General features: G+C 50.2%; 1 protein-coding gene across 1 annotated transcript; it reads right to left on the bottom strand.

The window, feature by feature from the left end:
• Positions 1 to 10,176: 10,176 nt before the first annotated feature.
• DCLK3 (doublecortin like kinase 3) lies at positions 10,177 to 23,108 on the bottom strand. The gene is made up of 4 exons (XM_040965406.1): positions 21,324 to 23,108; positions 12,353 to 12,485; positions 11,385 to 11,552; positions 10,177 to 10,367 (listed from the first exon to the last, which is right to left on the bottom strand). Exons 1-4 carry the CDS (start codon positions 22,710 to 22,712, stop codon positions 10,177 to 10,179), a joined length of 1,881 nt encoding a protein of 626 aa, XP_040821340.1. The 5' UTR covers positions 22,713 to 23,108.
• Between the last annotated feature and the right edge of the window lie 3,862 nt (positions 23,109 to 26,970).

The following is a 26,970-nucleotide window of genomic DNA, read 5'->3' as shown; positions in this document are numbered from 1 at the left end:
GGGAACTGGATGGGAAGTGGAGCCGCCAGGATTAGAACCGGTACCCATAAGGGATCCCAGCACATTGAAGGCAAGGACTTTAGCCACTAGGCCACGCCACCAGGCCCAAGACCAACTTTCTTTTTTTTAAAGATTTATTTTTATTATTTTTTTATTGGAAAGGCGGATATACAGAGAGGAGAGACAGAGAGGAAGATCTTCCATCCAATGATTCACTCCCCAAGTGAGCGCAACGGGCCGGTACTATGCTGATCCGAAGCCAGGAGCCTCTTCCGGGTCTCCCACGCGGGTGCAGGGTCCCAAAGCTTTGGGCCGTCCTCGACTGCCCTCCCGGGCCACAGGCAGGGAGCTGGAAGGGAAGCAGGGCTGCCGGGATTAGAACCGGCGCCCATATGGGATCCCGGGCGTGCTAGGCGAGGACCTTTAACCACTTGCGCCACCGCGCCGGGCCCAAGACCAACTTTCAAACACAAGAATGGGGCTCCCGAGTGATCACCACCTTCAGGTCGTCTTACACAGGGTCCCCCAGAGCAGCAGCAACTCCAGTTGAGTCTGGAATTATTACAGGGTGCTGACAACAAAGAGGAAAATCCAGAACCTTCCCTTGGTTTCTGAGATTCTTTCCAAAGAATACCCAAAGTAGAACAGAGCACGTAAGGAAATGAGGGACCCAGTGTGATGGCTCAACTGACTGACCCTCTACCTCCAAGCGCAGGGATCCTGTATGGGCGCCGGTTCATGTCCCGGTCATTCCGCTTCCCATCCAGCTCCCTGCTTGTGGTCTGGGAAAGCAGGCCAAGGATGGCCCAAAGCCTTGGGACCCTGCACCTGTGTGGGAGATCTGGAAAAAGCTCCTGCCTCCTGGCTTCAGGTCAGTTCAGTTCCAGCCATTGAAATCATCTGGGAAGTGAACCAGCAGATGGAAGATCTCTCTGTCTCTCATTCTCTCATTCTCTCTGTAAATCTCTCTTTTAAAAAAAAAACCCTATAAACTTGAGAATTAGGCTAAAAAGAGTGCAAGGCCATTGAAATGATCTGACTGATACAGAGAATTGCCTGGCACATGGCCACTGCAATTTACATTGTATCTCTGACAGCCACAGGTGAGCCTGCAATTGACCTCCTGGTTCCCAGCATTTGGGCCAAGCAGTGGATGGTAATATCTCTTCACTCCACCCCTTAGCTATTCTAAAAGGTTAGGCTGGTACAAGCCTTACAGCCACCATCAACTCTAGGATTGGGAGAAAACAAAAATGAACAGCTCGAACTTGATTCTTCAGTCCCAAGACCTTATCTCTTCTTTGTGGCAGCTGGTTCCAAGCCGGTTTGGGCAAGGCAGCCCTAAGCCTTTATTGTCCTATTCTTGGAATGGGGCTGCTAGCCAATGAGAGAACAGTTCTTGTCCCCAGGACTGGCATGCAGTCCCTAACAACTGTCTTACAGAGAGCAAGCAGTAACCAACCCAGGGTTGCCATGTGAACCATGGCCTTGACCACAGCCTTCCTTCCAGCTCTCCCCCCATACCGCTCGGGCAGGTGCACCCAAGCTCACACGCTCACAGCCTGAATAACTAGAGAAGATATGAGCTTGCGGCTGGAGCCACCCACAGAACAAACCAGGACACTTCCAGGCAGCTATGTGGCAAGGTCCTTCCAATCTTACACATAATGGCCGTAACACCATGTGACGAGCACGCTGTCATTTGCTACCAGCGGCCACATCCCTCCCCACCTGAGAGCCTCGGCTGGTCCCCCTTGCGTCCTGATGCAAGCATGGGTACCACCCAGCCTGGCCCCAGCCAGTGTACCTCGCTCCCATCCCCCGGGTTTTCCACCGACCCAAGCAAAAACATCTTGCTATGGTGACACAGTCCTGATCTTGTCAGACAGAAATATCCCATCCTGAGAAACTAAGCGTATCAGGGCAGAAAATGAGAAAGATGCTAAACCCCGATTGCCAGGAAAAGCATTTATCACAAGCCCGTATGGCAGCCGTCCCTCGGGTACGAGGTTAAAGGGCAGAATCCAGGCCCAGGCATCGCTGCACCCAGCCAAGCTGGCTGATCAGAGCCAAGCTGGCCCTGGTGACCAGGGCGACTGCCCAGGGACGAGGCTGACAACAGCGTCACCTGGTGGACGCTGCGTGACACGCCAGCCAGCAGCGCCGAAACCTTGAAACCTGAACCTCAAGGTGTCTCTCACCTGCCCGCCTGCCGCAGACTGTCAAGATGTTCTTGGACCTGGTAATGAGGAAAAGCTCAGACAAGCCCCAGAGCCATTTGAAATAAAGCATTGCACTCATTGTCTTTCCCAGGACACATTAGGCATCAAATAGCAGCCAGAGCCAGGGTGAGCCGGGCTGTGTTTTCTCCTCTGGGCTATTTCCGGGCACACCTGTGCACAAAGTCCCCCACTCGAGATCACAGTGGGCCAAAAGGAGCGTAGAATGTACTAGAAACCAAGGAACGCTATGAATAAAAGCCATGAGGGGACATCGTAAATAATAATAAAATTCATTTGGGAGGGGGGACAGTGCCTCCCCGTCTCATTGCTGTCTTTTTCTCTCGGCTGTCACACATCCAATTCCTTGCCTCACATAGGACGCCAACACTGCGGATGGAGGGTTAGCCTGATACGCCGTAGCACCGGCCCGCTTTCTCGTTTTTCAAACCGATGTTTAAAAGCCCTTTTTCTTTTCCTCTGATAGAAAATGCGTTATTCCATCTTCCTTAAGATTGAGCTGCGTTGTCCAGTTTGTGCTCGGAGAGCAAATACTTGGTTGCCAAAACAAACATCGCATACTTATTGCATGCTCGTTACCCCCAACGCAAAGCGCGTCTCAGATCGGAAAATGTGGACCTCAAAATCTCCCTAAACTCAGATCAGATTCACCGAAAACACATACTACGGGGGGGGGGGGGCGGGATGATTTATTCTGCATTCAAATAACTGTAGCTTTTCATTCCGGTTTCCGTGAGGAGTTTGCAGGTTCATACGTCGTATTCCCTTACTAGGGTGTCAACACAGTAAATCATAAGCTCTGGGGCTAGAGCCACTGTTGCTGGGATCATGAGCTGGGGGAAATAAACCTACCATGGGACTCAGGGACCAAACAGTAGCTCTGTCACCTCCCTGTGTGCTGCCCCACATTAAGCTTGTTTGATTTGGACCAGATAAATATGACAGAGGTTTTTGTGTTTTTTTTTTTATTTATTTATTATTGTTTCTAACCATTCTGCAAGGCATCACCAGCCAACTGTAACAAATCAATGCCCTCCGGACTGCAGGCTCCAGCACGAGTCCAAATGCCAAGAGCGCCACCTGCTGCACAGGCTGGGGAAAGTCTGATGTCTCCTGGCAGTGGGTCTCCCACCGGGTGCAGGTGCGTAAGGCATCCGAAGCCTTCTCCAAGGCTTTTCACTTTGAGGATTCATCTCAACAAAGTGAGCACAGGTGTATGTTGGCTGATCAGGAGCATAAAGACAAGTCATCAGCTCAGATTCCAGGCTGTCATGCTGCACGAGGAGGGCTGTGCCAGACACTGGTATTCTACCAGCCACAAGTTAACAAAACACAGTCAAACGGGACTGACTTCCTAAGGGAGCAGTTTGTTTGTTTGTTTGTTTGTGGCTTTTTAATTTATTTATTTATGACATAGTTTCATAAGCTCTGGGATTCTCCCAACCCCTCCCCATGCCCTCCCCTCATGTTGCATTCCTCCACATTGTTGCAGTAGTACAGTTCAAATCCAGTCATGATTCCTTCACTGTGAGCATGTACCATGCATAGAGTCCAGCATCTTAATGTCCAGATAAATGCAACAGTTTCATTGGGAGACCATCCCTAGTCTGAAAGTAGAGCTGGCAGAATATCATCCCCTCCAATGAAAAGCCACAACACAACATCAACGATTTACAACATTACGGAGTTCATTGACATGGTATTGAGTGACCAATATGCTAGAAAATGCAAGTTCTTGGGCCCAGGGCGGTGGCGCAAGTGGTTAAGGTCCTCGCCTAGCACGCCCGGGATCCCATATGGGCGCCTGTTCTAATCCCGGCAGCCCCACTTCCCTTGGACGGCCCAAAGCTTTGGGACCCTGCACCCGCGTGGGAGACCTGGAAGAGGCTCCTGGCTTCGGATCGGCATAGCATCGGCCGTTGCGCTCACTTGGGGAGTGAATCATCGGACGGAAGATCTTCCTCTCTGTCTCTCCTCTCTGTATATCCGCCTTTCCAATAAAAAAATATAAAAATAAATCTTTTTAAAAAAAGACAAAGATTAAAAAAAAAAGAAAATGCAAGTTCTTAACCACATCCTGTGACTACTTCATTGACATTTCAGTTTTAGTTTATACATAAACTGCTATACACCTTAAAATGGTTATAGGGTACTATTCAGCTGCCTCGTGTCTCTTTTCATTTTTATATTTAGTTGTTTATAGTATTGAAGCATAATTTTTACTGAACTTGGCAAATTTTAGAATAGTCCAAACAGGCTTATAACTCTAACTAGGCATATGTTAACACTGGAGGTGCAGAACAGTTTTAGGAGGGGTTTGCAGAAAAATCTTCAATACCTTAGTGAGAAGTAACTAATCTTCGTGTCCTGTCTAGTAAGGTATACGTGAGTCCAAGCTGTCCTGTCTGTTCTAAACTTTTGTTATTGGTCTTTGTCTATCTGATTTAATTTGGGGGGGGGGGGCGGGTGGTTCTGGAGCGACCCTGATGGTAATTGCAAGAGAGGGTGGGGAGCCAAAGTTGGAACTAAGTAAGGACCAGAGAAAGCTCCTCTCCCGGGTCCCGAAGGAAGTTTATTGTTCTGTTTGCGAGGACCGCTCGGGGCTCCCGACTGTTGTCTAAGGGAGCAGTTTTTTCCACAGCACCACGTAGTGGAATGATGGAGAGATGCGAGGACAGAGTCACGCCAGGCTCACGATGGTGCAGGCCTCCCCGACTCAACAGAACCCAAGACAGAAAAGTAGACGAGCCAGGAGCACACGTGCCCAACGAGAGAGAAATAAGTCAAAGGGAAACATCCTTCGTCCCACTCTGCTGGTGTGAACTACTAAGGCAGCTTTCCCCGAAGTTCATTTACAACTTTGGCTCGCCTGGTTGAACACGAATGGCGAAGGAAAGAAATGTATAACTAGCATTACTTGAAAGATTTAAATGTTTCTATATATGAAACGATCTTAAGTGGTCTCCCTAATTCGCACATACTTACTGTTATTTGTTGAACGAATTATATCATTCCGGTGTTTGTACATGTACTACCAAAAGCGAGCACTGAGTGAATGATGTCAACACACTGGGTTTGTTGCCATTTTCTCTGACCTAAGGGCGTACACGAATTGGCACTGTGGCTCAACAGACTAATCCTCCACCTTCAAGTGCTGGAATCCCTTTTGAGTGCTGGTTCTAGCCTTGCCTGCTCCACTTCTGATCCAGCTCCCTGTATATGGCCTGGGAAAGCAGCAGAGGATGGCCCAACTGCTTGGGACCCTGAACCCACATGGGACATGCCAAAGAAGCTCTTGGTTCCCAGCTTCAAATCAGCTCAGCTCCAGCCTTGTAGTCTTTTGAGGAGGGAATCAGTAGGTGGAAGATCTTTCACTGTCTTTCCTTCTCTCTATAAAATTGCCATTCAAAGAAAATAAATAAATCTTTAAAAGGGGGGAGGGATGCAAATACAGAGCTGGGGACAGAAAGATCTTCCATCCTCTGGTTCACTCTCCAAATGGCTGCAATGGTCAGAGCTGAGCCAAACTGAAGCCAGGAGCCACGAGTTTCTTCCAGGTCTCCCACACTGGATGGGAGGTTGAAACAGCTGGGATGTGAAGCAGTGCTTAGGAATTGGAGGATTAGCCAATTGAGTCATCCTGCCAGGGTCCCATCACAGCCCTTCAGTGGGTAGTTAGGGCAGCCCATCTTCGTGTGCCTTTCTGACAGGAATATGGCTGTCTGGATCGTGTGGCAGGCAAGGGGGGTGGTGGATAGGAGGGAGGGAAAGAGGAAGGAAGGGGGGAGGGAGGGATGGAGGCAGGAAGGGAGGGAGGAAGGGAGAATGGAGGGAGGAGGGAAGGAGGGAGAAGCTAGGGTTGAGGGCCTACATGGCAGTACCCACCAAGGAGTGTCAGCATAGGGGATGGGTCGCATTAGGCTGGACCATGACACTAACCAACACATGAGGGAACCGGGTCTAAGGGCAGACCCTGTGGAGTTATGTGGGCTCACCTCTGGAGGACTGAAACACCTGCTGGTTTGCTTGATGTGCTGAGCTAAGCAAAGCTGTGGAACCCACCAGAACTCATGGGTACTGTGATTGGGAACAGACCAGGCTGGTTCAGGCTGCAGCACCCTCAGGCCCACCCACGAATTGAATGTGAGGCTGGCTGGGCTGCAACATCCAGCAGCACACACTAAGGCTGCGACTGGAAAGGCACATTGTGCCACGTAAGGGCCCAGCACCCACGGGCACAGGTGAGATTTGGGTCTGAGAGTGGGCCTGGGGAAAATTGGAGAAACTCCCCTGTTGGGCTGCTGTCCCTCCTACTCATGAACACTTGAGGCAGGGCTGCATGTTGGACAGCCGGGCTGAGCTGTTCCACTCGTTGGCAGGTATGTGGGTTGGCTCAGTGTGGGGGCAGACCAGGCAGAGCCTGGCTAAACCATTACACACAGGAATGTGCAGCAGCCAGGATGGGGCACACACCAAACCAGGCTAGGTTATCACAGCTACCAGTTTGCATGAATACCAAGAATGGGGGGCAGGATGGGTAGGGCTAGGCTATAGTGCCCACCAGTGAGAGTTGGGACTGGGAGCAGGCTGGGCCAGGCCAGGCTGCAGCATCTATTAGTAAAGGGCATGCCAGGGTGTGGGCTATGCCGAGCTAGGTGGAGCTAGGTGGAGAAGCCACTGGCATGTGCAAGATCCACGCATTGATGTAATCAGGCTGCTGGGAGCAACCCTCACCCCTTCCCTTCCCCCTTCTCCCTGACCCAAGAAGAAAACAAAACAAACAAACAAAAAATTGGAAGCAGTGTTGCATCAACTTTCTCCCATTCTTTGACCTTTTATTCACCCTAACCAGTTGTCCACATGGACATATAGCCATCTCAACCATGCAAACATCATCCAAAAATAATAAAAGTATTAAATTTCAAAAACACTTGGATGAATCTATAGATTTGTTGGAAAAAAAATACCAACTTAAGCATGTGCATTTAAAAAATCGCATCTTAGCTTTAGGAAGAATGTCTAGTAAAACCATACTTTCATTTCCAGAATTACCTGTATGGTGTTTTTATGGAAATCTGTCCAATGCCTGGGGGCCTTCGGTGATGAGAGTGACAGAATCGCAGACAATAGGAATTCATCTGTCCCTGCCCCACCCTTCCCCACCCACCTCCCACCAAAGTTCTTCAGGGAAGCCGGAGCAGAGAACATGGACGGAGTGCATCTTTCCATGAGACCAGGAGACTAAGATCTCCGAAATGAAATTCACCTTCAAATCATGATGAAGTTGTTGGCTCTCTGTTGACATAAATTACACGGGAGCCACAATAGACGATACATCATTTTCTCTCTGCTCAACGGCTTTTATAATAGCAGCTGGATTTCTAAATGGGATTTCTCTTAAGGTCAAGTTTTTCTTCTCCAAGTATGTTCAATGATGCACTTGAAGATTGTCAAAAAAAAATGCAGCTTTATCTTTTATATTCATGTATTCTGCCATCTCAAGAAAATAGGGAGAAAAACAGGATCCCATCAACAGCAAATTAAGTGTCTGATGCTGCTCTGCATGTTATCTTTCTAGAACAAAGAATAGCATGCAGGAGGATGAGCAAATTTGCTACTGATCCCACGTACTGCTGCTGCCTTACGGAAAAAGATTATATAGAGTTTTCTGTGCAATTTACTTCCGGATTCCTACGGCACCATCACCATAGGATGAACCCAAGACTTAAGAGTGTTCAAGAGAAAAAGGAAGTGCTATTAAGTACTCATCAATTACAAAATGCACTCCAAATAAAGAAATGTGAAAATATTCACTCGCTAAATAAAAATATCAATGAAGAGACTCTCGCAGAAGCTCCGTCATTAGGGGTGGCCGTGGTGATCCTACTCTGGAATCTGTCAGTCAAAATTTTTCTAGGCACTAGGACAAGCGTGTTTGATTCCCAGTGCTTCAGAAGTCCATTAAGACTCCTATGTCCCATATCAAATGTCATGCCCTGCTCAGGTCCTTGACCGCATGTTCTTGTTGAGAGGTTTAACTACCACTCCTAAGCCACCTCTTGATCCATCAACTCCCAACCACTCTGCAGGTGCTGGGACTGCATGGGAACACTCCATGCCCTGCCGTTCTGACCACTGGCTCTCAGTGGTTACAAGTCTCTACAGAGTGTCATGAGTTTGGTTCCCTAGGAAGCCAACCTGAGACCCCAAAGAGCATGCAGAAGATTGTAGAGTGGTCTGGGACACTTCGCTGGAGCAGGGGTACAGGGACCTTCCCACCCTGGGGACCCGTCCCTGGGCATGCCTGCTGCAGGAGCCACTGTGAGGTGATTCCGCCCAGCTAAGAGAGCATTTACACAGAGGGCTGAGAGCTGAAACCACACCAGAAATGGTTGGTTCCCTTCAGCCTTGGAAGAAAAGCCAAGAGGCGCAAGGTGTGTCTTCCTTGCCCCAAGCTTCCAAGTGCCGCTGGCTCCCTAACGTCTCCCTGTGATTCTCCACCCGTCAACGCAAACCTCTTTGTATGGGACTAACTCTAAGTTATCCAATGCTTTCCTCTTTGATTCTTCCCTTTAACGCCTCAACCAGGAAGTCCTTACCCTCAATCCTCTAGATCCAGCTTTCCTGATCACCACCCATCTCCACCTAATTGACAGCGTTCCTTCTAGGGAAGGGAGAGTCGGGCCACCCACTTGCTGAGTTTGTGAGCTACCAACCAAGTCACACAGAACCCAAGAATGTCAAGCTCACACACGCTTCCAGAGTCATTCAGAGAGACTAACATCTCAGCATCTCAATCTTGTGTTCTACGCCCTGAAGCTGAAAATGTGCCCAGGCTCTGGCTCCCCCGAGCCCCAGCATAACGCATGGCCTGTCTCTCTGATGTAGCAAAAAATACTGATTTCTCAGGCTCTGCAAACAAGACCACATGCACAGGCTGAGTCCTCACATCCCACAAAAGTGACTCAAGCTCTGGGTAAACTGGGTCCTCCCAGGAAAAAGAAGAGCTTGCATGACCAAGTACCCAGCTGTAAGAATACACTTTCCTTTCCAACTCTAACTTCAGTGAAACTGAACCAAGGTGGCCACGCAGGAAATAGGAACCCATCTTGTCCATCACTCCAATGCCCGGCCCATTTCTATGTAGTCCCATTAGTCTTACGTGAAATAATTACAGGGCTGACTCTGACTCCAGCCTCCACGAGTCAATGGTGGGAACTGATGTGTGACAGAGCATGGAAAGTCACTGCCTGCATCACCAGAATCCCATAGGGGTGCTGGCTCGAGCCCCAGCTGATCCACCTGCTAGTGTGCCTGGAGATGCAGCAGAGGCCAGCCTAAGTCCCCGGGCCCCTCCACGCACGTGGGAGACCAGGAGGAAATTCCTGGCTCCTGACTCCAGACCGGCTCAGCTCTGGCCATTCACAGCCATTTAGGGAGTGAACCAGCAGATGGAAGACCTTACAATGATTAATAATAATAATAAATATTTCAAATAAATGTTTTTGAAACATCATTGGGATGCAAAACCACTTCTGTTATCCAGAGCACATTTTATTAATACAGAAAGACCAAGGGTACATCTTGTTAGCTCCACAGGGGAGCTCGGTCCCTTGTGAGCACCACTCACGTGGTACACTACCAAGTCAACCACGAGGGAGGAAGGAAAACACATGATTATTAACAAGGCTCCTCGCTGACGGCAAGTCTTACCAATAAAAGAACAAGTATTAAAGGCTTCAGATATACAAACATGGAACTATGTTACAACATTCACCCCTGGGACGCAGCTCATCTGTTTAAAAAAAAAAAAAAATACACTTTTCAGAGCTAAGAGTGTCTGTCCTAGCTCTCCCATAGTGAGGCCCCTCTCGGCTTAACCCTCTCATTTCTGTCCTTGAGTAGCACTGGGTCCTAACGGGTACTCAGGCGGTGCCTACGATGTGTGCTCTGCAATCCTCTTGTGCTGGCTCCGGCCGAGGCCCTCACTGCTGGGGGATGCCTCCTCCGGCAGATCAGCCGTGCTCTTCCCAGCTGCTTCAATCCAGGGGTGCTGAAGAACCTGGTGGGCCGTGTAGCGCTTTTTGGGGTCGACCACCAGCAGCCGGCTCACCAGGTCTTTGGCGGCTGTTAGAATGAGAGACAGAAACATGGGATGAAATGGCTCTGGAATTTCAAGAATGTGCATTTCTCCGTGGTGGCACTGGGGGTTGGCTCACAGTGCCACCCTCCATCTGCGTGATGCCCTCGTGCCTGCAGGCCACAATCTGGTCACAATGACTAAGGATCGTACCTTTATTGTATCTATTTTCAGTCGATTGATGTGGAAAGGGCTATGTGTGGTCAGGGGCTATTCCGCTCCCGAGAATCCTGACAAGAGGCATTTTCAGTCTGCCCCTCACACACACACACTTCCTAGAGGATGGGCTCTCTCCAAGTGGCAGTCTTGTTACTTCCGGTGTTTTTCATTTCTGAGGTTGTTTCACAACCTTAAGAAAAACCGTGGGACCCGGCACAGTAGCCTAGTGGCTAACGTCCTTGCCTTGCACATGCCCAGGATCCCATATGGCCACCAGTTGTGTCTTGGCTGCTCCACTTCCCATCTAGCTCCCTGCTTGTGGCCTGGGAAAGCAGTCAAGGACAGCGAAAGCCATGTGACCCTACAGCTGCTTGAGAGACCAGGAAGAAGCTCCTGGCTCCTGGCTTTGGATTGGCTCAGCACCAGCAGCCCGTTGCAGCTACTTGGGGAGTGAATCAGCAGATAGAAGATCTTCTTCTGTCTCTCCTCCCTTTGTATGTCTGAGTTTGCAATAAAAATAAATAAATCTGAAAAAGGAAGAAGGAAGAGAGGGATGAAAGAAAGGAAGGAAGGAAGGAAGGAAGGAAGGAAGGAAGGAAGGAAGGAAGGAAGGAAAGAAAGAAACAAACAAAGACAAACAAACAGCCGTTGGTTGGAATTTCCCACTAGCCCTCACAGCTGCTGGAGTGTCCACAGCGCTTTGCATGCGACAGCTGGAGCTCAGGCGGGCAGAGAGGGGCTCTGCGCAACCCACTTGGAAGCTGCTTTGCCATCAGAACCCAAACGATGACCCAGCCCTGCCTGCCCTCCTGGCCCTGGTACACGGGGAAAGCCCCAGATCTCACCATCAGAGATGCTGTCCCAGTATGGAGCGAGGAACTCAAAGTGGCCCAGCTGGATGATGTTGAAGAGCTCCTCCTGGTCCCTCTCGGGGCTGCGGAATGGGGGGAAGCCACAGAGCAGGATGTACAGGATGACACCTGCAGCCCACATGTCCACCTCCAGCCCGTAACCTGCGCAGACAGAGACACCAGGGGACGAAATAAGGCGTCTTGGAAACGACACACACAAGAGGGCTTCATTGCCGCATGCCCACAAGCACGGCAGTTCCCGGAGACTCTAGGTCCACCCTGCCTAACCAGCTACTCTTGTCTTTGGCCCCCGGAGATCAGGCCTCCTCCCTGTCCGTACCTCCAAATCTCCCCGTCCTCACGCTAGCTGCCCTTATCCTGTCTCTGCAGGGAAGCCATTGCCCCCTCCTGCCCTCCACCGACTCCCTGCCCCTGCCAGGGCTTTCCAGGGTGGACAGACTAAATTCTCTTAGAGAACCAAGGCAGTCACACAGTCACACACTTGGACACTCTTTCTTTCATTCCTGCAGGAACTGAAACATGTGCAAGAAACAGGTGCTAAAGACTGAAATGGGATTCCCCACTCCCTTTAAATACAAGGTTGGTGAAGGGCTTTTGGAATCAATTACCGTAGGAATGACTTCAGTTCTTTCCCATCACTGGTGGCCTTGACTGGGGTCACACATGGCCTTGTTTCCTTGAGTCTCCCACCAATTCCCCATCTCTTACCTCACTGTCACACACACACACACCCCAATATGTCCTCTGTAATTAACACAGCCCTGACAAAGAGGAGGTTCCCAGGCTCCAATCAAGGAAATCTGCTTCAAATATCAGCAATAAAGTTCAAGCCTTCAAGATTTTTCAACTATTCCATATAGGAAAAAAAAAAATCACTAAAAGATAGAACTTGGGGGGTCAGTGAGCTAGGGTCCCTCAGAGCAAAGAAGCATACCACTCACCCTTCTCAGAGAGAATCTCAGGGGCTACATAAGTTGGGGTCCCACACACGGTAAACAGAGGCCGCACCACGTGCTTTGCAAGGCCAAAGTCAGCCAGTTTCAAGGTGGTGGATTTGTCCTCATTGCGTTGAACCTGTAAGAAACCAAAATCCCCAAACCAACAAAACCGTGACGAGAAGAACAGGTGACAACAAATTCAGATCAAGATGCATCTCCAACACACCTCTTCTACACAGACTGAGAAAAGCTAACCTTGACCTCTGTGGTCCACACTCTCCCTTTCAACTAAAGAACCAGCAGCTTTCCTATTATTCTCCTATACAGGTGCAGGGGCCCAAGGACTTAAGCCATCCTCCACTGCTTCCCTACACCACTAACAGGGAGCTGGATGCGAAGTGAAGCAGCCAGGACATGAGCTGGCACTCCTATGGGATGCCGGCACTAGCATGTGGAGGTGCCAGCACCATAATTAATCATTTTCTAATAAGAAAAACAACCCAATTACCTTCACTGTGGACGAACAGGAAGACTCAGGTTCTCCCACCCCATCAACATGCGTCCACCTGCTTAATTATGGGGCTGGCGCCTCCACCTGCTAGTGCCAGCATCCCATACGAGTGCCACCTGAGCCTCACTCCTTTGAACAAGTCCAGAAATTGGCTTTCTAATCTCTGACAATTCCCATGGTGAAGGGATTTGCAGATAAGATGATTATTGTTGGAAAATCTGGGTCCTGAACACAGACATAATTCACCTCAAGAGGTAAATGTAATACATATTTGGGTCATGTTGCAAGAAGGAATAAAATTAAACGTGCATTATATTGTACATGGACAGAAAACAGAGATAACAAAGACAATGAGAAGCAATCCAGGAGCTGGTGCTGTGGCTCAAAAGGCTAATCCTCCACCTTCAGGTGCCAGCATTCCATATGGGCACTGGTTCAAGTCCCATGAGCTGCTTCACCTTCCCTTCCAGCTCCCTGCTTGTGGCCCGGGAAAGCAGTCGAGGACGGCCCAAAGCCTTGGGACCCTGCACCCGCATGGGAGACCCAGAAGAAGCTCCAGGCTCATAGCTTTAGATCAGCTCAGTTCTGGTCACTGCAGCCACTTAAAGAGTGAACCAGCAGACACAAGATCTTTCTCTCTGTATCTCCTTCTCTCCGGAAATCTGATCTGCCTTCCTAATAAAAACAAATAAATCTTAGAGAGAGAGAAACACCATCTGTTCTCTCTGATTTGAGGCAGCCTTCATGCAAATTTTAATATCAATAACCCATGCCATACAGTTTTTGCTACAACCCATGGGTTTTGGTACTTTTGCTCTTATTTTTTTTTTTCTTCCAAATAGTTTCCTTTCTCTTGTCAAATTCTTCATTGACTCATAGATCACACTAACATCATTTTACCCAAGAAGTTTTTGTGTTTTCTTTTTCATGTCTTCATCAACACATTAGTCATTCAATAGCATGTTATTTAATTCCATGGTGGGTGCTGTACATCTTTTGTTTTAACTTTATTCTTCTTGTTGCCTTTGGTTCGTGGCTTCTCACTTAATGGAACGCATAGTCATGGTGTAACAGAGACTGTCATATCCAGATGGGAAGGTACAATGCAGCGTGCATCTCTACTTCCAAATCAAAGATGGACTCCCAATGAAACTGTTGACATATCTAGACAACAGGATGCTGGACTGCCCGGCATTGTCTGCACCCACAATGTCAGGATTCACTTAAATAACAGAATGATGGACTCATGGCTGCTTATGAAGGACTATACTGCTGTAATGATATGGGGAACATCAGGGATTTGGGGGAAAAGAGTAGGGAAATCCCAGACCTTCATGGAACCGTACCATAAAGTTCAAAATAAAAAATAACAATAACAGAAAGAGGCGCCCACACTGTCTCAGAAACTACCAAGCCACCCACAGGCACCCAGCCTCACCTCTCTACTACAACTGGGACAAAGGCGAGTGGGGAACACACTGATTCTCCCTGTGCAATGGAAACATCCAGAAACGCAAGGTGGAACAGCCATCCCTGGTCTCTCCAGACCAGAACCAAGCTCCCCACGTTTGCTTCGGTGCCCGTCAATGACCCGACATCTCCCCAAGTGGCGTGTGTCTTAGCCTCTGCGCCCTGGCCATTCGAGTCAGTGTCTGCACTATTTACCTACAGCGACACACGAAGTCACAGACCTGCAACTAAAACCCCACTGTGCCCAGTCTGCAAAGAGACAGAGAGATGCCGTGCAGAGAGGGCTCACAGCACAACGGAGGCTGCAAAAGCCCGGGAAGAAAAGCAGCGTGGTTCCTACAGGTGCCAGCTCATCATCCCTGTGAGTCACATTAGCTGGCTAACGGCTGAAAAAATAATTATAATAATAATACGTCCCTCGCGAATATTTGTACTTACCCCCCCCAATTAAATAATCAACCTGAAAAGCCACTTGGCTGAGTGAGTCCACAAAACTACACTGCGTATCCCCACCGCTATCTATTTATTGTCTAGAAGAGACACACTTCACCAACAAAGATCAGCGGAAATTATATTGCATGGATTTTGTTGTTTTCTGTTGGTTTCATCTCTTCAAAACACTTCCTTCTGATTAAATCATTCAATGACTCATAGATCATACAGCAGCATCATTTTCTTCAAGAAGGTTCTTGATTTTCATCTCTTCAGCTACACGTTAGGCATATCTTGACAATATCTTGACAATAGGATGCTGGACTCTCTGCCATTGTCCATGCCCGCAATGATGGACATATGACTGTTTATGAAGAATTTTACTTTAGTAATGATATAGGGGAACTAGGTGGGGGGAGGGAATTGGAGAGGGGATAAGGGAAATGCCAGGAGCCTGTGGAACTGTGTCATAAAATGATAATAATAACAACAAAATGTAAAAAAAAAAAAAAAAAAGAAAGGAAAAAAAGAAATTAAAATGGGAACTTGCAATTTTCTTTTTTGAACAGTAGAGGGCAGCAAAGGACAGCCCAAAAAGCAAGCATGCCCTCAAAAAGGAAGTCGCCCACAAATTGTCTCTTTGCAAATTGCTTGCTTCATCTTTCACGCTTCCTCAGCTATTTGCTTCTGAGCTACATTTTCTTTTTGAAATTTAAATTTATTTATTTGCCTGTATGTTTAGAGGGCAGAGTTATATAGAAAGAAGTGGAAACCAAGAGATGTTTCATTTGCAGGCTCACTCCTCAAATGGCCACAGCAGCCAGCTGTGAGTCAGGTTGAAGCCAGGAGCCAGGAGCTCCCACGTGGGTGGCTGGGGCTCTAATACTTCCACCATCTCCTGTTGCTTTCTCGGCCACATTAACAGGGAGCTGGATGGCAAGTGGAGCAGCCAGGACACGAACCTCTGCTCTGACATGGGATGGCAGCATTGCCCCTAACAACAGCCCAAGGTCCATTTTCAATGAGCCACAAAGGCTGAAAAGATCTTAGAAAACAAATCACCCTAAAATGCCAGTGTCTAAAATCAGCTTGCACTTTGTCAGCAATGATACAATAATACAAAAAAAAAAAAAGTGGGACAGGAGCTGGCATAGCGGCTCAGTTGGTTAATCCCCTGCCTGTAAGCATCAGCAGGACCAGTTTGGGTCCTGGCTGCCCCACTTCTGATCCAGTTCTCTGTTTATGGTTTGAGAAAGCAACAGGGGGATGGATGACCCAAAGCCTTAGGGTCCTGCATCCACGTGAGACCTGGATGAAACTCCTGGCTTCGGTCTGACTGAGCCCTGGTTGTTGTGGCCACATGGGGAGTAAACCAGCAGATGGAACTTTCCCACCTGCAGCTGGATCCGTCATGGCCTCATCTTCCTGACGGATGAGGGTGCGGTGGCCCTGCCTGGCTGAGCTCAGGGTTTGATGGGAAGATGGCTAGCCTAGGCTATCTGGTGCTGCTCAGACAGGGTACCTCAGACTGTGTCGCTGGAAATGAACAGAAGCTCACTTTCCCACAGGTCTCCGTGCTGGCCAGAGGCATCCACACCTCACCAAGCATCTTTTTGCTATCACCCCCAGGTGAAATGCGTTAGAGCAAAGCCCCGTATGCTGTCCTTTTACAAGGGTGTTCATCACCCCTTGAGGGCAGAACCTTCATGGCCTAAAGTCCTCTTAAAGGTCTCCCCTCTCAGAACTGCTACCCCGGGCATTTAAATGCCCACCTTAACCACTGTGTTTGGCTCATTTGCAGGTCTTCACCTGTAAGATGACCACCTCTTTTGCCAGCACCTGCATCCCCTAAGGCCACGCCCCCGCTCTCTGCTGCTGGGACTCTGGCAGTGGGTCCCTTGTGCCCCCTAACAACCCCTAAGCAGATGGGACTTCCAGACAAAGACAAAACAGAACCTGGGGAAGAAGTTGATGGGACGACCATCGCACGAGCCAGACCTCAGAACCCAGAAGATATGAGGAGGCTCACGGAGCTGCTCTCTCGGATGGAGAATTTTTCAAAACAGAAACCACGCAAGCGTTTGACACGGTGGTTGGAGGCATTGCCTTGGAATGCTCTCGGCCAGCAGCAGAGCGCCCAGCTTCACAGCCCAGCTCTGCTCTCAGTTCTGGCTTCCTGCTTATGCATATTTTAAAGACAGCGGGCTGCACGGACAGTTGAATCCCTGCCATCCATGCGGGAGACTTAGATGGATCCCTGGGCTCCTGGCTTTAACTTGGCTCAGCCCCAACTGTTGCAGCATCTTGGGGGTGATGTAATGGACAATCTCCCTCCCCCCCCCCCTGCCTTCTAAGTAAATAAAAATCCTTCTCTCAAAGGATCTAACATCATTTCAGATCGTTAAATATACTCTCTTAGACAGCACACGAACCCCAACTGCTAAGAGGACCACGGGCCTTTACTGAACTTCAGGACTCCTGGTGGAAACATAGCCATCATTTAGAAGCAAGTTGCCAAGTCTGACGCACATGAATCATGTTTTCCAGTTGTGTCTGAGATTAAGAATCTAAACCATCAGACATCTAACCTGTTAGAGGGATTCCAGGAATCCCTCTGGATTGCCAGGAAAACTGGGACACCACATTGTGTTCCCAGCTGCCACCTTTAGCCCAGCCTGGTCCCCAGCGGTTGTGGGTATTTGGGGAGAGAATCAGTGGATGTGAAGCATTCTCGATCTTTCTAGAATTCTCTCTCTCTCTCTCTCTCTCTCTCTCTCCTGCCTTTCAGATTAATTAAAAATAAGGAGAAGGAAAGACTCTCACAGAAGACTGGAGGGAAAAAAAAAACTCAATCACTAAGATGACCCAGTATCTAGAATGTGGAAGATTCCAGGAAATGCCATAAGACCCTGGACAACACGGGGATTCATCAAGTCTCCAGAACTGTCATTTTCTGGAAAGCTGCTGAAGCAGGTGTCGGAAGCCAGTCTCACCGGTTTCACCCTCAGATCTCAGGATCTTCTGACCCACGGCAGCCAGCAGGTCTCTGACACGCCGGCAGTCTCGCTTGAGCCATCAACCCCAGCCAGTGGCTAGATGGCTTCATGCACCACTCTCTCTAGTGACTCCCCATTCTTGCTGAAACCCACATTTCTTGATGCCATTAAGGACACCCTAACAAGCTATGCCTCTTAGTTGTCTGATTGCTTTTTCATTGAAATGGTAAGTCTGCAGAAAACTATTTGTGAATGTCTAGAAGGTTCTGAGAAGACGTGGACACCTGTGTTTCAAAAACCAGGCAGGAAGCAGACAAAAGCGGGGCTGATGGAAGAGGGGTTCTGCCATTCAGGGACAAGGATGCGCAAGGAAGCAAAAGCACGGCACGGCAAGTCCCACCTGTGCCCCAAAGGAGAAGGGCTCGGGGACTCAGCGTTCAACGTGACGGTCAGGTTTATTTCAGAGGGACAATAGGGCCAGTGTCTGGGCCATCCTTGCCGCCCCTTGAACAGAAGGTCTAGGATATGGAGACACGGCTACTCCTTCACTATTGCCAAGCGACAGCCAGAAAGAGGGTACCACACTGTCCCCAGCCCAGCTGTGATGTGCGCCCCCCTCCCCGTTCCCACCTCCAGAATTCAGTCTCTGAGCCACAGGGACAGTCAGGAAGCCTGGGGCAATGAGTACCACACACATGAGCCGAGGTGCCTCCCACCCACCCACCCCCTGCAGCCCTGATTTCCACTGTAAGAAATGGGAGAGACTTTCTCTTTAGACTCTCCCCTGTCCCCACTCATCGAAGCCTGGCATCTCAGACACCGGCTGCAGATGGCCTGGCCCGTCCGTGCCCGCACTTGATCCCAGCAGGTCTCAGCATCACTTCTGCAGTTCCCACTCATTTCCCCAGGGCGCAGGCAACAGCATCCCAAAGCCTCCCACCCCCCACACCCCTGCTGGAGCACACGCCAGCAGAAGCAGCAATTAACACAGCTATTTCTGCAAGCTGGAAATCCTCATAATTAAAATTTCTTGGGAAGATCTCAGGAGCATAACACCCCCACGGGTAGGAGTGCAATAGCATCTTATTAGGAAAGGAGACCAGGAGAACTGGGAGAAGTCACACGTACAGGCCTCAAATGGGACTTCCTGGGCCCAGTTATCAGCCACAGACATTTTTGTTCAGCGAACACTAGAACAAGCCTAGCTAGTTCCATGAGGAACTCTCAGCCCCTCCACAAATTCGCTAAAAACAGCCCCAATGACCACCAGCCGCACATCATCAAGAGTCACTTCTCACACAGTCAGCATCCCAAGCTTAGCCAGGCTGGGCCCTTAATAGAGACGGACGCCATCCATGAAAGGGAGAAGCAATTAGTTTGACAATACAAAGCTCAACACAGAGCAAAACCCCAAATGAAAGGCAACCGAAGAACATGAATTGATGCACAGTAATCACCATGGTGATATCTATTAAGCCTGGCCTTAGGAGAGGAAGCAAATTTGCAATGTGACTATCCTATCAGCAAGAGTAAGGGAAGATGCTGTTCAATTTCCAGTGAGCCAATGGTAAGCAAATACATTCACCTAGTCCACAAATACTCAAATACGTAGGTCTCTTTTTAAAGAAAACATTGACTTACTAATTAATTAATTAGAAAAACAGTATGACAACGAGGGAGAGATTTTTCATCCACTGGTTCACTCCCCCAAATGCTGGAGAACCAGTTCCAGCTCCCTGCTATTCTGCATCGCCAACCCAGCTCCCTGCTCATGTTCCTAGGACAGCAGTGCATGATGCCCTAAGTTCTTAGACACCTGCCACCAACATGGGAGACCTCGATGGAATCCCAGGCTCCTGGCTTTGGGCTGGCCGAGCCCTGCCCACTGTGGCCATGCCCCCTCTTTCTTTCTCCCCCCATCCTGTCTCTCCAAACACAAACAGAGAGAAAGAGAGAGAGAGTTTATTGCACTAAAAGCAAATAAGCGCTGACACTGAGCCCTAGTGATGATGTTTTAGCGGCAATGAATTTATCCATACTGAATGTATTCCCTCTAGTTTTTCTACTTCGTCGAGCAAATTTCTCCATGAAGTCCAAGCCAGTGCTGACTCTGCTCATTGTAAAATATCACTGACAAGCAAATCCCTTCCAACAAGCCAGAGCCTCCAGGGCCCAAGAAAGGGGCCAACTCAACAGACCGGTTCCAGAACCTTGCTGGGAAATGCAGATGAAGTTAACTGGCCCCCAAATAAAACATCCCAGAACACGTGTATGACACAAGGTCCACTCCTGCAGTGTCAACCCATGGGATCCACTGAGGTTCCACCCAGAATCTCTACTGCTTAGATAATTCAGGGAAGCTAATAGCGTCAGTAGGACACCCTTCCCTGTCGCAATTCCGATAACAGTGCCCAGCCCATCACCCACTCCCGGAAATCACATTGGTTTTCAGAGCCCAAAGATAGAAACAACACAAAAGCAAGTGAAAATTGGACAAGGACACTCTGCTGATGCCAAAGTGAATTTTTTTTTTCCAAGGGGGAGTCATTAAATGGTGATTCATATCTCTTGATAACTAAACTACTTACCAGTGAAGACACCTGAATAGCTTCTCTAGCTTTGGGCTGAGCTCAAGTGTAGCAGTTAGGACAATGAATCCCATTGGGTTGGGCGATGTTGAGGCGTTTAGTCTTTCAGATGTGGGCTGCAGGAGGCAATCTGAAGCAAGCAGTCAAGACAGGGAGGTTTGCTCTGGACTGGACAGCGAGGGGAAGTGGAGGTGGGTGTGCGCCTTCGGTGTCCATGGGTGGAATGTAGTAAGGCAGCTACCCGCCGTGGCCAAGAAGGACACAACATTGTCCATCTCTGGACAATACTCTTGTTATAATCTGCATTCATCATAGGGATGCTGGCTTTGGCCTTAGCTTATCACCGTCACAGAGCCCTTGGTACCTCAAGGGGCTGTTTGTGCTAAACAAGAGAATGCCACAGCAGTACAGGGAGGGTAAGGCCAGCTGCCCAGCTGTCCGGAGCAGCTTCTCCCCCTTCCGTGCCCAGTCAGCGCTCCAGGTACTGGAATAAGAACTCTTACTCACTCCTTTACATAAACAAACAATAGGACTTATCCCAGAGTCCACAATAAGAAAGCCAAGACTCAGATCGGGGTTGCAGGCTCAGAGTTGAATTCTGATACCGCCCCACACAAACACACACACACAGACCCCCCACTCAGCCACCCCTTTTGAACTCCTAGGTCAAACACCATTCCACAAAGGGCCACAGGGGTGTCCCTGTGACAGCCCTGAGGGTGGACACCATGTCTCGATGGGCAGCTGCCACCAGCAGGTGTCCCGAGACGTAGGCCGCAGGATGTGCACATCTATTCAAAAGTAATCAACACAAACGAACCTCAACAACTCGTGAGTCGTAAGCAAGGTTTTAAGCACCGGACTCAGTATGTAGAAGTGATGTGTTCTAGAGTATAAAAGTCACAGGGTGTGAAGCAACTAGAGCTATTTTGTCCCGCATACCCTCTCCCTTAGCAGCAGCAGAGCCCAGGGCTTACCAGAAGGTTCTCTGGCTTGAGGTCCCGGTGGACGATGCCCTTGCCATGCATGTGGACCAGGGCCCTGCTTAAGTCTTTGATCATGAGTGCGGCAACGGACTCCGGGAACTTCACACTTTCTATGATGGCATCAAAGAGGTCCCCGCCTTGCACGTACTCCAGGATCAGGTACACCTCCTTCTCCGTCTCGTACACCTCATGCAGCTTCACTATGTTGGGGTGCGAGAGGCTCCGCACGATGGCGATCTCGCTGTCAACCATGTCCTCCTTCCCCTTGAGCCTGGACTTGTCGATGATCTTCATGGCGTAGGCCAGCCTGGTTTCCCGGTGCCTGCACTCCTTCACCACGGCGAAGTTGCCATCCCCGACCACACGGCCAGTCTCATAGTGCTTCTCCACGCTGACTGTGAGAATGCCTGTCGGCCGTGGCTTCCGCCCCGCTGGCCGCTCTGCCTTGCTCTCCTCGGGCCTCATCTTGGACTCCTTCTCCACCCTGGCTGGCGGTTCGTCTCTGAGAATCGTCTTCCTCCCGGTGGATGCACCTGCCTTTCTCTCCTCGGGGTTGGCCTGATGCTCTCTCAGCAGCCAGCCACCTCCTTGCTTGGTCCTGCACGTGAGCCTGGAGTCTCTTTTCACCTCCCTTGACCCTTCCCCCAGGCCCACTGAAGCCTCTCCAGCATCCTTGAGCGCCCTGGCTGCCCCAGGAGCATGGCTCTCCTGCTCCTCCATGTCCCTGTCCTCCTTCTTGTCCAGATTCTTGCCAGGCCTCCTCGGCTCCTGAATGGCATCCCTGACGTTGCTCTGGTGGCCACCACCGTTTTGTGTATCCTCCCCGACCTCAGGAGACCTCCTGCAGCTGCGCGTCCTGGCCAACTTCTCCACATCATACCTGCGGCACCTGCCCAGGTCCAGCTCGCTGGTGCCCAGTGACAGCCTCTCCTTGTGCAGGTTCTGCTGCAGCTCTCTCTCTTTCTTGCACTTCTCACACCTGACCGTGTCCCCCGAGGTCTTCTGATGCTCTACCCCTGGGAGCTTGTCGCCACCCGTGGGCCTCTCCTCTGCCTTGGCCTCCCTGGGTGGCTTGCTGCCTGCTTCGGGCTCCCGTCTGCTCCTTCCCCACTTCTTCTGGACCCTGGGCTTGTCCTCGGTTGCCACCTCCATGGGGATCTTCCCCTGGGGCCTGCTGGTGAGCTTGCCCCCGGGGGCCTCACCGCAGTTTTTGGCCATCTCGTTCTCCCCCACTTTCAGAGCCTTGCCGTAAAGCCTGCTTCTCAGCCTTGGCGATGGCATCAGGCTGTGCTGGGTCAAGGTGAGGGCCCGGGCTCTGTTGGGGTACAGCTCTTCCATGGCCACCTGAATGCTCTTCAGTGTCAACGGCTCTCTGCCCATGGCAATGAAAGCGTCACCCTCTCGGAAGAAATCCGAGATGCTCTTGATCTCCCTGCCTTTGATGCTGAACAACTTCCGCACATGGTCATGCTTCCAGCACGGGAAGCCCAAGGCCTCTGAGATGTCAGCCAGGAGCTGCTCGAAGGTCTGCACCGAGCGCCGGCTCAGCAGCAGGGTGACCTTGCGCAGGGGCTGCCCACCCAGCTTCACCACGGTCACCACCCGGGGCTTCAGCGGGCCGAGCTCAGCGGGCCTGAACACGGGCACAGCAGGGCCACACGGCCCCACTGGCGGCTCCGGCCTGCCTCGGCCAGCCGGCAGCCAACAGCTGCCCGACTGTAGCTTACGTTCAGAGATCTTGGAGCTTAAATATCTCAGTGGATGTGCGCAGATGCCTCGATGACCTGCAATGAGAGAGGATGAGAAAGAATGAGACCAAGTCTGGGCTGCATGCGAACTTGATGGCAGGTGGCTAAGTCTACCCCTACTGTGAACCCTGCAGTTGGTGGGCATGTTGTCTGGGGGTCTGCCTGAAGCCACAGAGCCCGTATACATTATGTCTCACCCCCACCCCACGAGAAAACAGGAGGATAAAAGAGAGTGAGCGAGGGGCTCATGGGGGACCCCCACGAGGGACCACGCCTGGGGAACCCAAGGCCTGGCTCTGTGCAAACAATTCCTAGAGGGAGCTTGCTGGTGGTATCCAAGGGTCTAGGACTGAGATAAAAGGCCCAAGGTGGCACCCCAAAAAAACACCAGCAGGAAAACAGAGTACCCTTCCGGGCATGCCGAATCGTACCCACTTCTTTGACAAGAGTAGTTTTCTCAGCACGACTTTCAACCCATTCAAAGTGAGGCACAATACAAAGAAGGTTTCTTTTCTTTTTGATCTACTTTATCTATTTCAAAGGCAGACAGACAGACAGAAAGGAGGAGAGACAAAGAGAAAATTTCTTCATCCACTGGTTCGCTCTGCCACATGGCTACGACAGCCAAGGCCAACCAAACTAAAGCCAGGAGCCTGGGACTCCATCTTGGTCTCTCAAATAGGTGGCAGGTCCTGGGACCAACACTGAATGCCTTTTCAAGCACTATTAGCAACCAAAACCCCAACACTCACTCCTGATAAGGAGAGAAAGAAATCCCAGCACGGTAGCCTAGTGCCTAAAGTCCTCGCCTTGCATGGGCTGGGATCCCATATGGGCGCTGGTTCTAATCCCAGTGGCCCCACTTCCCATCCAGCTCCCTGCTTGTGGTCTGGGAAGGTGACTGGGGATGGCCCAGGGCCTTGGGACCCTGTACCCACATGAGAGACCTGGAAGAGGCTCTGGGCTCCTGGCATCAGATCAGCTCAGCACTGTCCATTGCGGCCACTTAGGGAGTGAATTATCGGACAGAAGATCTGCCTCTGTGTCTCTCCTCCTCTCTGTATATCTGACTTTCAAAAAAAAAATCTTAAAAAAAAAAGAAAAGAAAAATAAAGAAGAAAGGAAGGAAAGAGAGAAGAAAGAAAGAAAAGGATGGAAGGAAGGACATACATAATGAAAATATTGTGAATGAAACAAGATCGCTTCCAACTAGAACAAAGTAGCCAAGGCAAAAGTGGCTTCACTTTCCCTGTTTTCCATCCAGGTCAGGAAAGGCAACTGGAACAGAGTCACAGAATGTGTAATTCAGATAAACTACGGAGTGGGCTGAGAACAATTAAAGTTAACCCCAGGGCTGGCACATCAAGCCTTACACGCAGGCACCTGCCACTTGGGCACGGGGCTTTAGGGAGAAGTCTAAAGGAATGATTCGTAAGTATATCTGAGTCAAATGTAGTAGAAATTCTAGTTGTGCCTGGGATGGGCAGTTTGGCCCAGCACATCCACACAGAAGGTTTTTTGTGTTTTAATTATAACACACAATCTGCTCCGAGATGAGTCCCATCCTGGCACAGGTGTCAGATCAGATGACAAGGTGGTAGCTGGCACTGCTGCTCCCACACACCAGGCACTTCTGAGCTTCGCAGTCACACATTTGGCTAAACGGCTCGTTTACTGACATCTGTCAGCCCTTCTCTTCTTGCAGCCTCCCTCTCACACTCTACCCTCACTCTGCAGTAGTTTTCCCGGGAGCAAGCAGAGACGCGAGGCTACATTCCACGCACACACGGGGCAGCAGAGGCAGGGTGCCAAGGGAAGTGAGTATTCAATGCTGTGTGTGCCAAGAGACCAGGGTTCTCATTTGTTTGCCTTGTGGTGCATCACACAGAGTGGGATCTGTGATGCACATTGGCAGGACTCAGGAGCTGCATCCTGAGTATGGTCTAGTCTGGGGCTTTATCAAGCCGAGATGGGGAAATGACAAGGAAACTCTGAGGATGGATGGAAGCCAGAAGATGGAAAGTCCACCAGGCTGTGAGAGGCGAGTGAAAAGCAAGCCCCAGAAAAAGGGGCCATCGAAAGTGCTTGCAGCACAGGAGACTTGACCCCGAATTCTTGATGAGAGCTGACCCAGTACAATAGCCACGGAACGCTGATGCGGGGCTGGGCAGCTTATCCACATGGCCTGTGGTCATCACAGGCAAGATCAGGGTGGAGCGGAAGAGATGAAGAGGCAGTCAGGATACGACCGTGTCAGTGCAAAGAGTTCACTGTCACCAGGTGACATGAGCCTCAATGAAGGAGAGTCATGTAAAGAGGGAAGATAATTTTCAGCTCTGGAGCAGCCCTGGGGGGAGCCAGGTTCTGAGTCCTGCCTTCAAAACCCATAGTTTCTGCAAAAGAAGCGTACCTCTAGCAGGGAACAAAAAGCAGAAGGCATTTTCTGAGAGACCAGGGGAACCTCAGCTAATGCAAGGGATGCTGGAGCATCTTAAGCACAAGAGAGGTCCAGGCAGGATGGCACGGGGAGCATACATTCAGGATGCCCTGCTGTGCTGGTGCACAGCCAGCACGGGCAATCCCTGGATTGGAGCAAGGCGTGGATGGGGGACAGAGTCGGGGCTGTGCTCAGCCAACTTTGGTAGACATGTCCCGCCCCCCCCCCCCCCCCGTGGCTTGGAGAATGTTCTGGAAATACCTCTCCCTGCACCGCAAAGGAGCTCCCGAACAAGCTTTAAACCCACAGACAGGCTCTATCCACCTCCCAGCCTTCCCCAACTCCTTCAGGAGCTCCATGCTCTCTGGGGGGGTTGGGAGGTGGGGCTGGGAGGGGAGGGTGCTGGGAACCAGAGACCTCAGTCCCTTCCTCCACAGCCCAGCAGGGGCCCACCCAAATGGTACTTTGGCCTCCATCTGCACACAGCTATTGATAACACCAAATGTGTGGCCCTCTCTACCCTTTCACTAACCTTCCTTCTGCCTTTAAAATTTTGAGACCCAGGTGCCAAGTGTAGCCAGTTAAGCTGGCCCTTGGGACACTGCCATCCCATAATAGAGCACTGGTTAAAGTCCCAACTGCTCCCCTTCAGATCCTTGCTAATGCCTCCGACCCCCACCCCACAAGAAAGATTGTGGGCTAAGAAAAATCCTTAACCAAATTTGTCTTCAGCAAATTTGTCATCTTCAGAGCTAAGAGAAAAAACAGATTTTGAATGCCTCGTTCGTAGGCAGGAAAGCAGAGACAAGCACAGTACATGCCCCATGCCCCGGGCCCTGGACTCAATCTCCAGGGACAGCTCACTCCGAGGACAACTGGACATTGTGTGGTTTCAGGTCAAAACGGACACCACTCTCCTGGCCCCTGTCCAGGCCAGCCTGAGTCCAACGCCCAATGTCGAATCAGCACCCCCACACCCCCCAGTTGCCAACAGAACCTTCATTTGATTCCATGAGGATATAACCTATATTGAGACTCCCTACTCTGCCCCTTGCATCCAGGGCAGACAGCTCACAAAGCTACAGAAGGCAGACTGTGAAGAGTAAGGCACCTTAATTCCTGGTACTCCGCCTACAAGGCAGAAGCTTCCTGGGAAGGGATACTTTGAAAAGATACATTTGTAACATTCTATTTTTCTATTAACTTCCTGCAGCGACCTAATTGCTCTTGATAATACTGCTGCTTTCACTTCATACCCTCCAAACACTAAAGTAACCTCACACATACAATGTAAAAAGGATTACACCTGCTGAGCCACTTCGCTCCTCTAATTACCACCCCCGAGGGTCAAACCCAAACTCCTCAGTTCCATGGGCAAGGTCTTCCATGACCCTGGCAACGCCCCAATCTCATTCGCTCTGCCACACCATCTTGTAAGACCCAAGACCCACAT

Source organism: Ochotona curzoniae, unplaced genomic scaffold (genome assembly GCF_017591425.1).
Source record: "Ochotona curzoniae isolate NIBS_2020 unplaced genomic scaffold, NIBS_Ocur_1.0 contig_1302, whole genome shotgun sequence".
Taxonomy (NCBI): domain Eukaryota; kingdom Metazoa; phylum Chordata; class Mammalia; order Lagomorpha; family Ochotonidae; genus Ochotona; species Ochotona curzoniae.
This window is presented reverse-complemented; position numbering and strand designations above follow the sequence as displayed.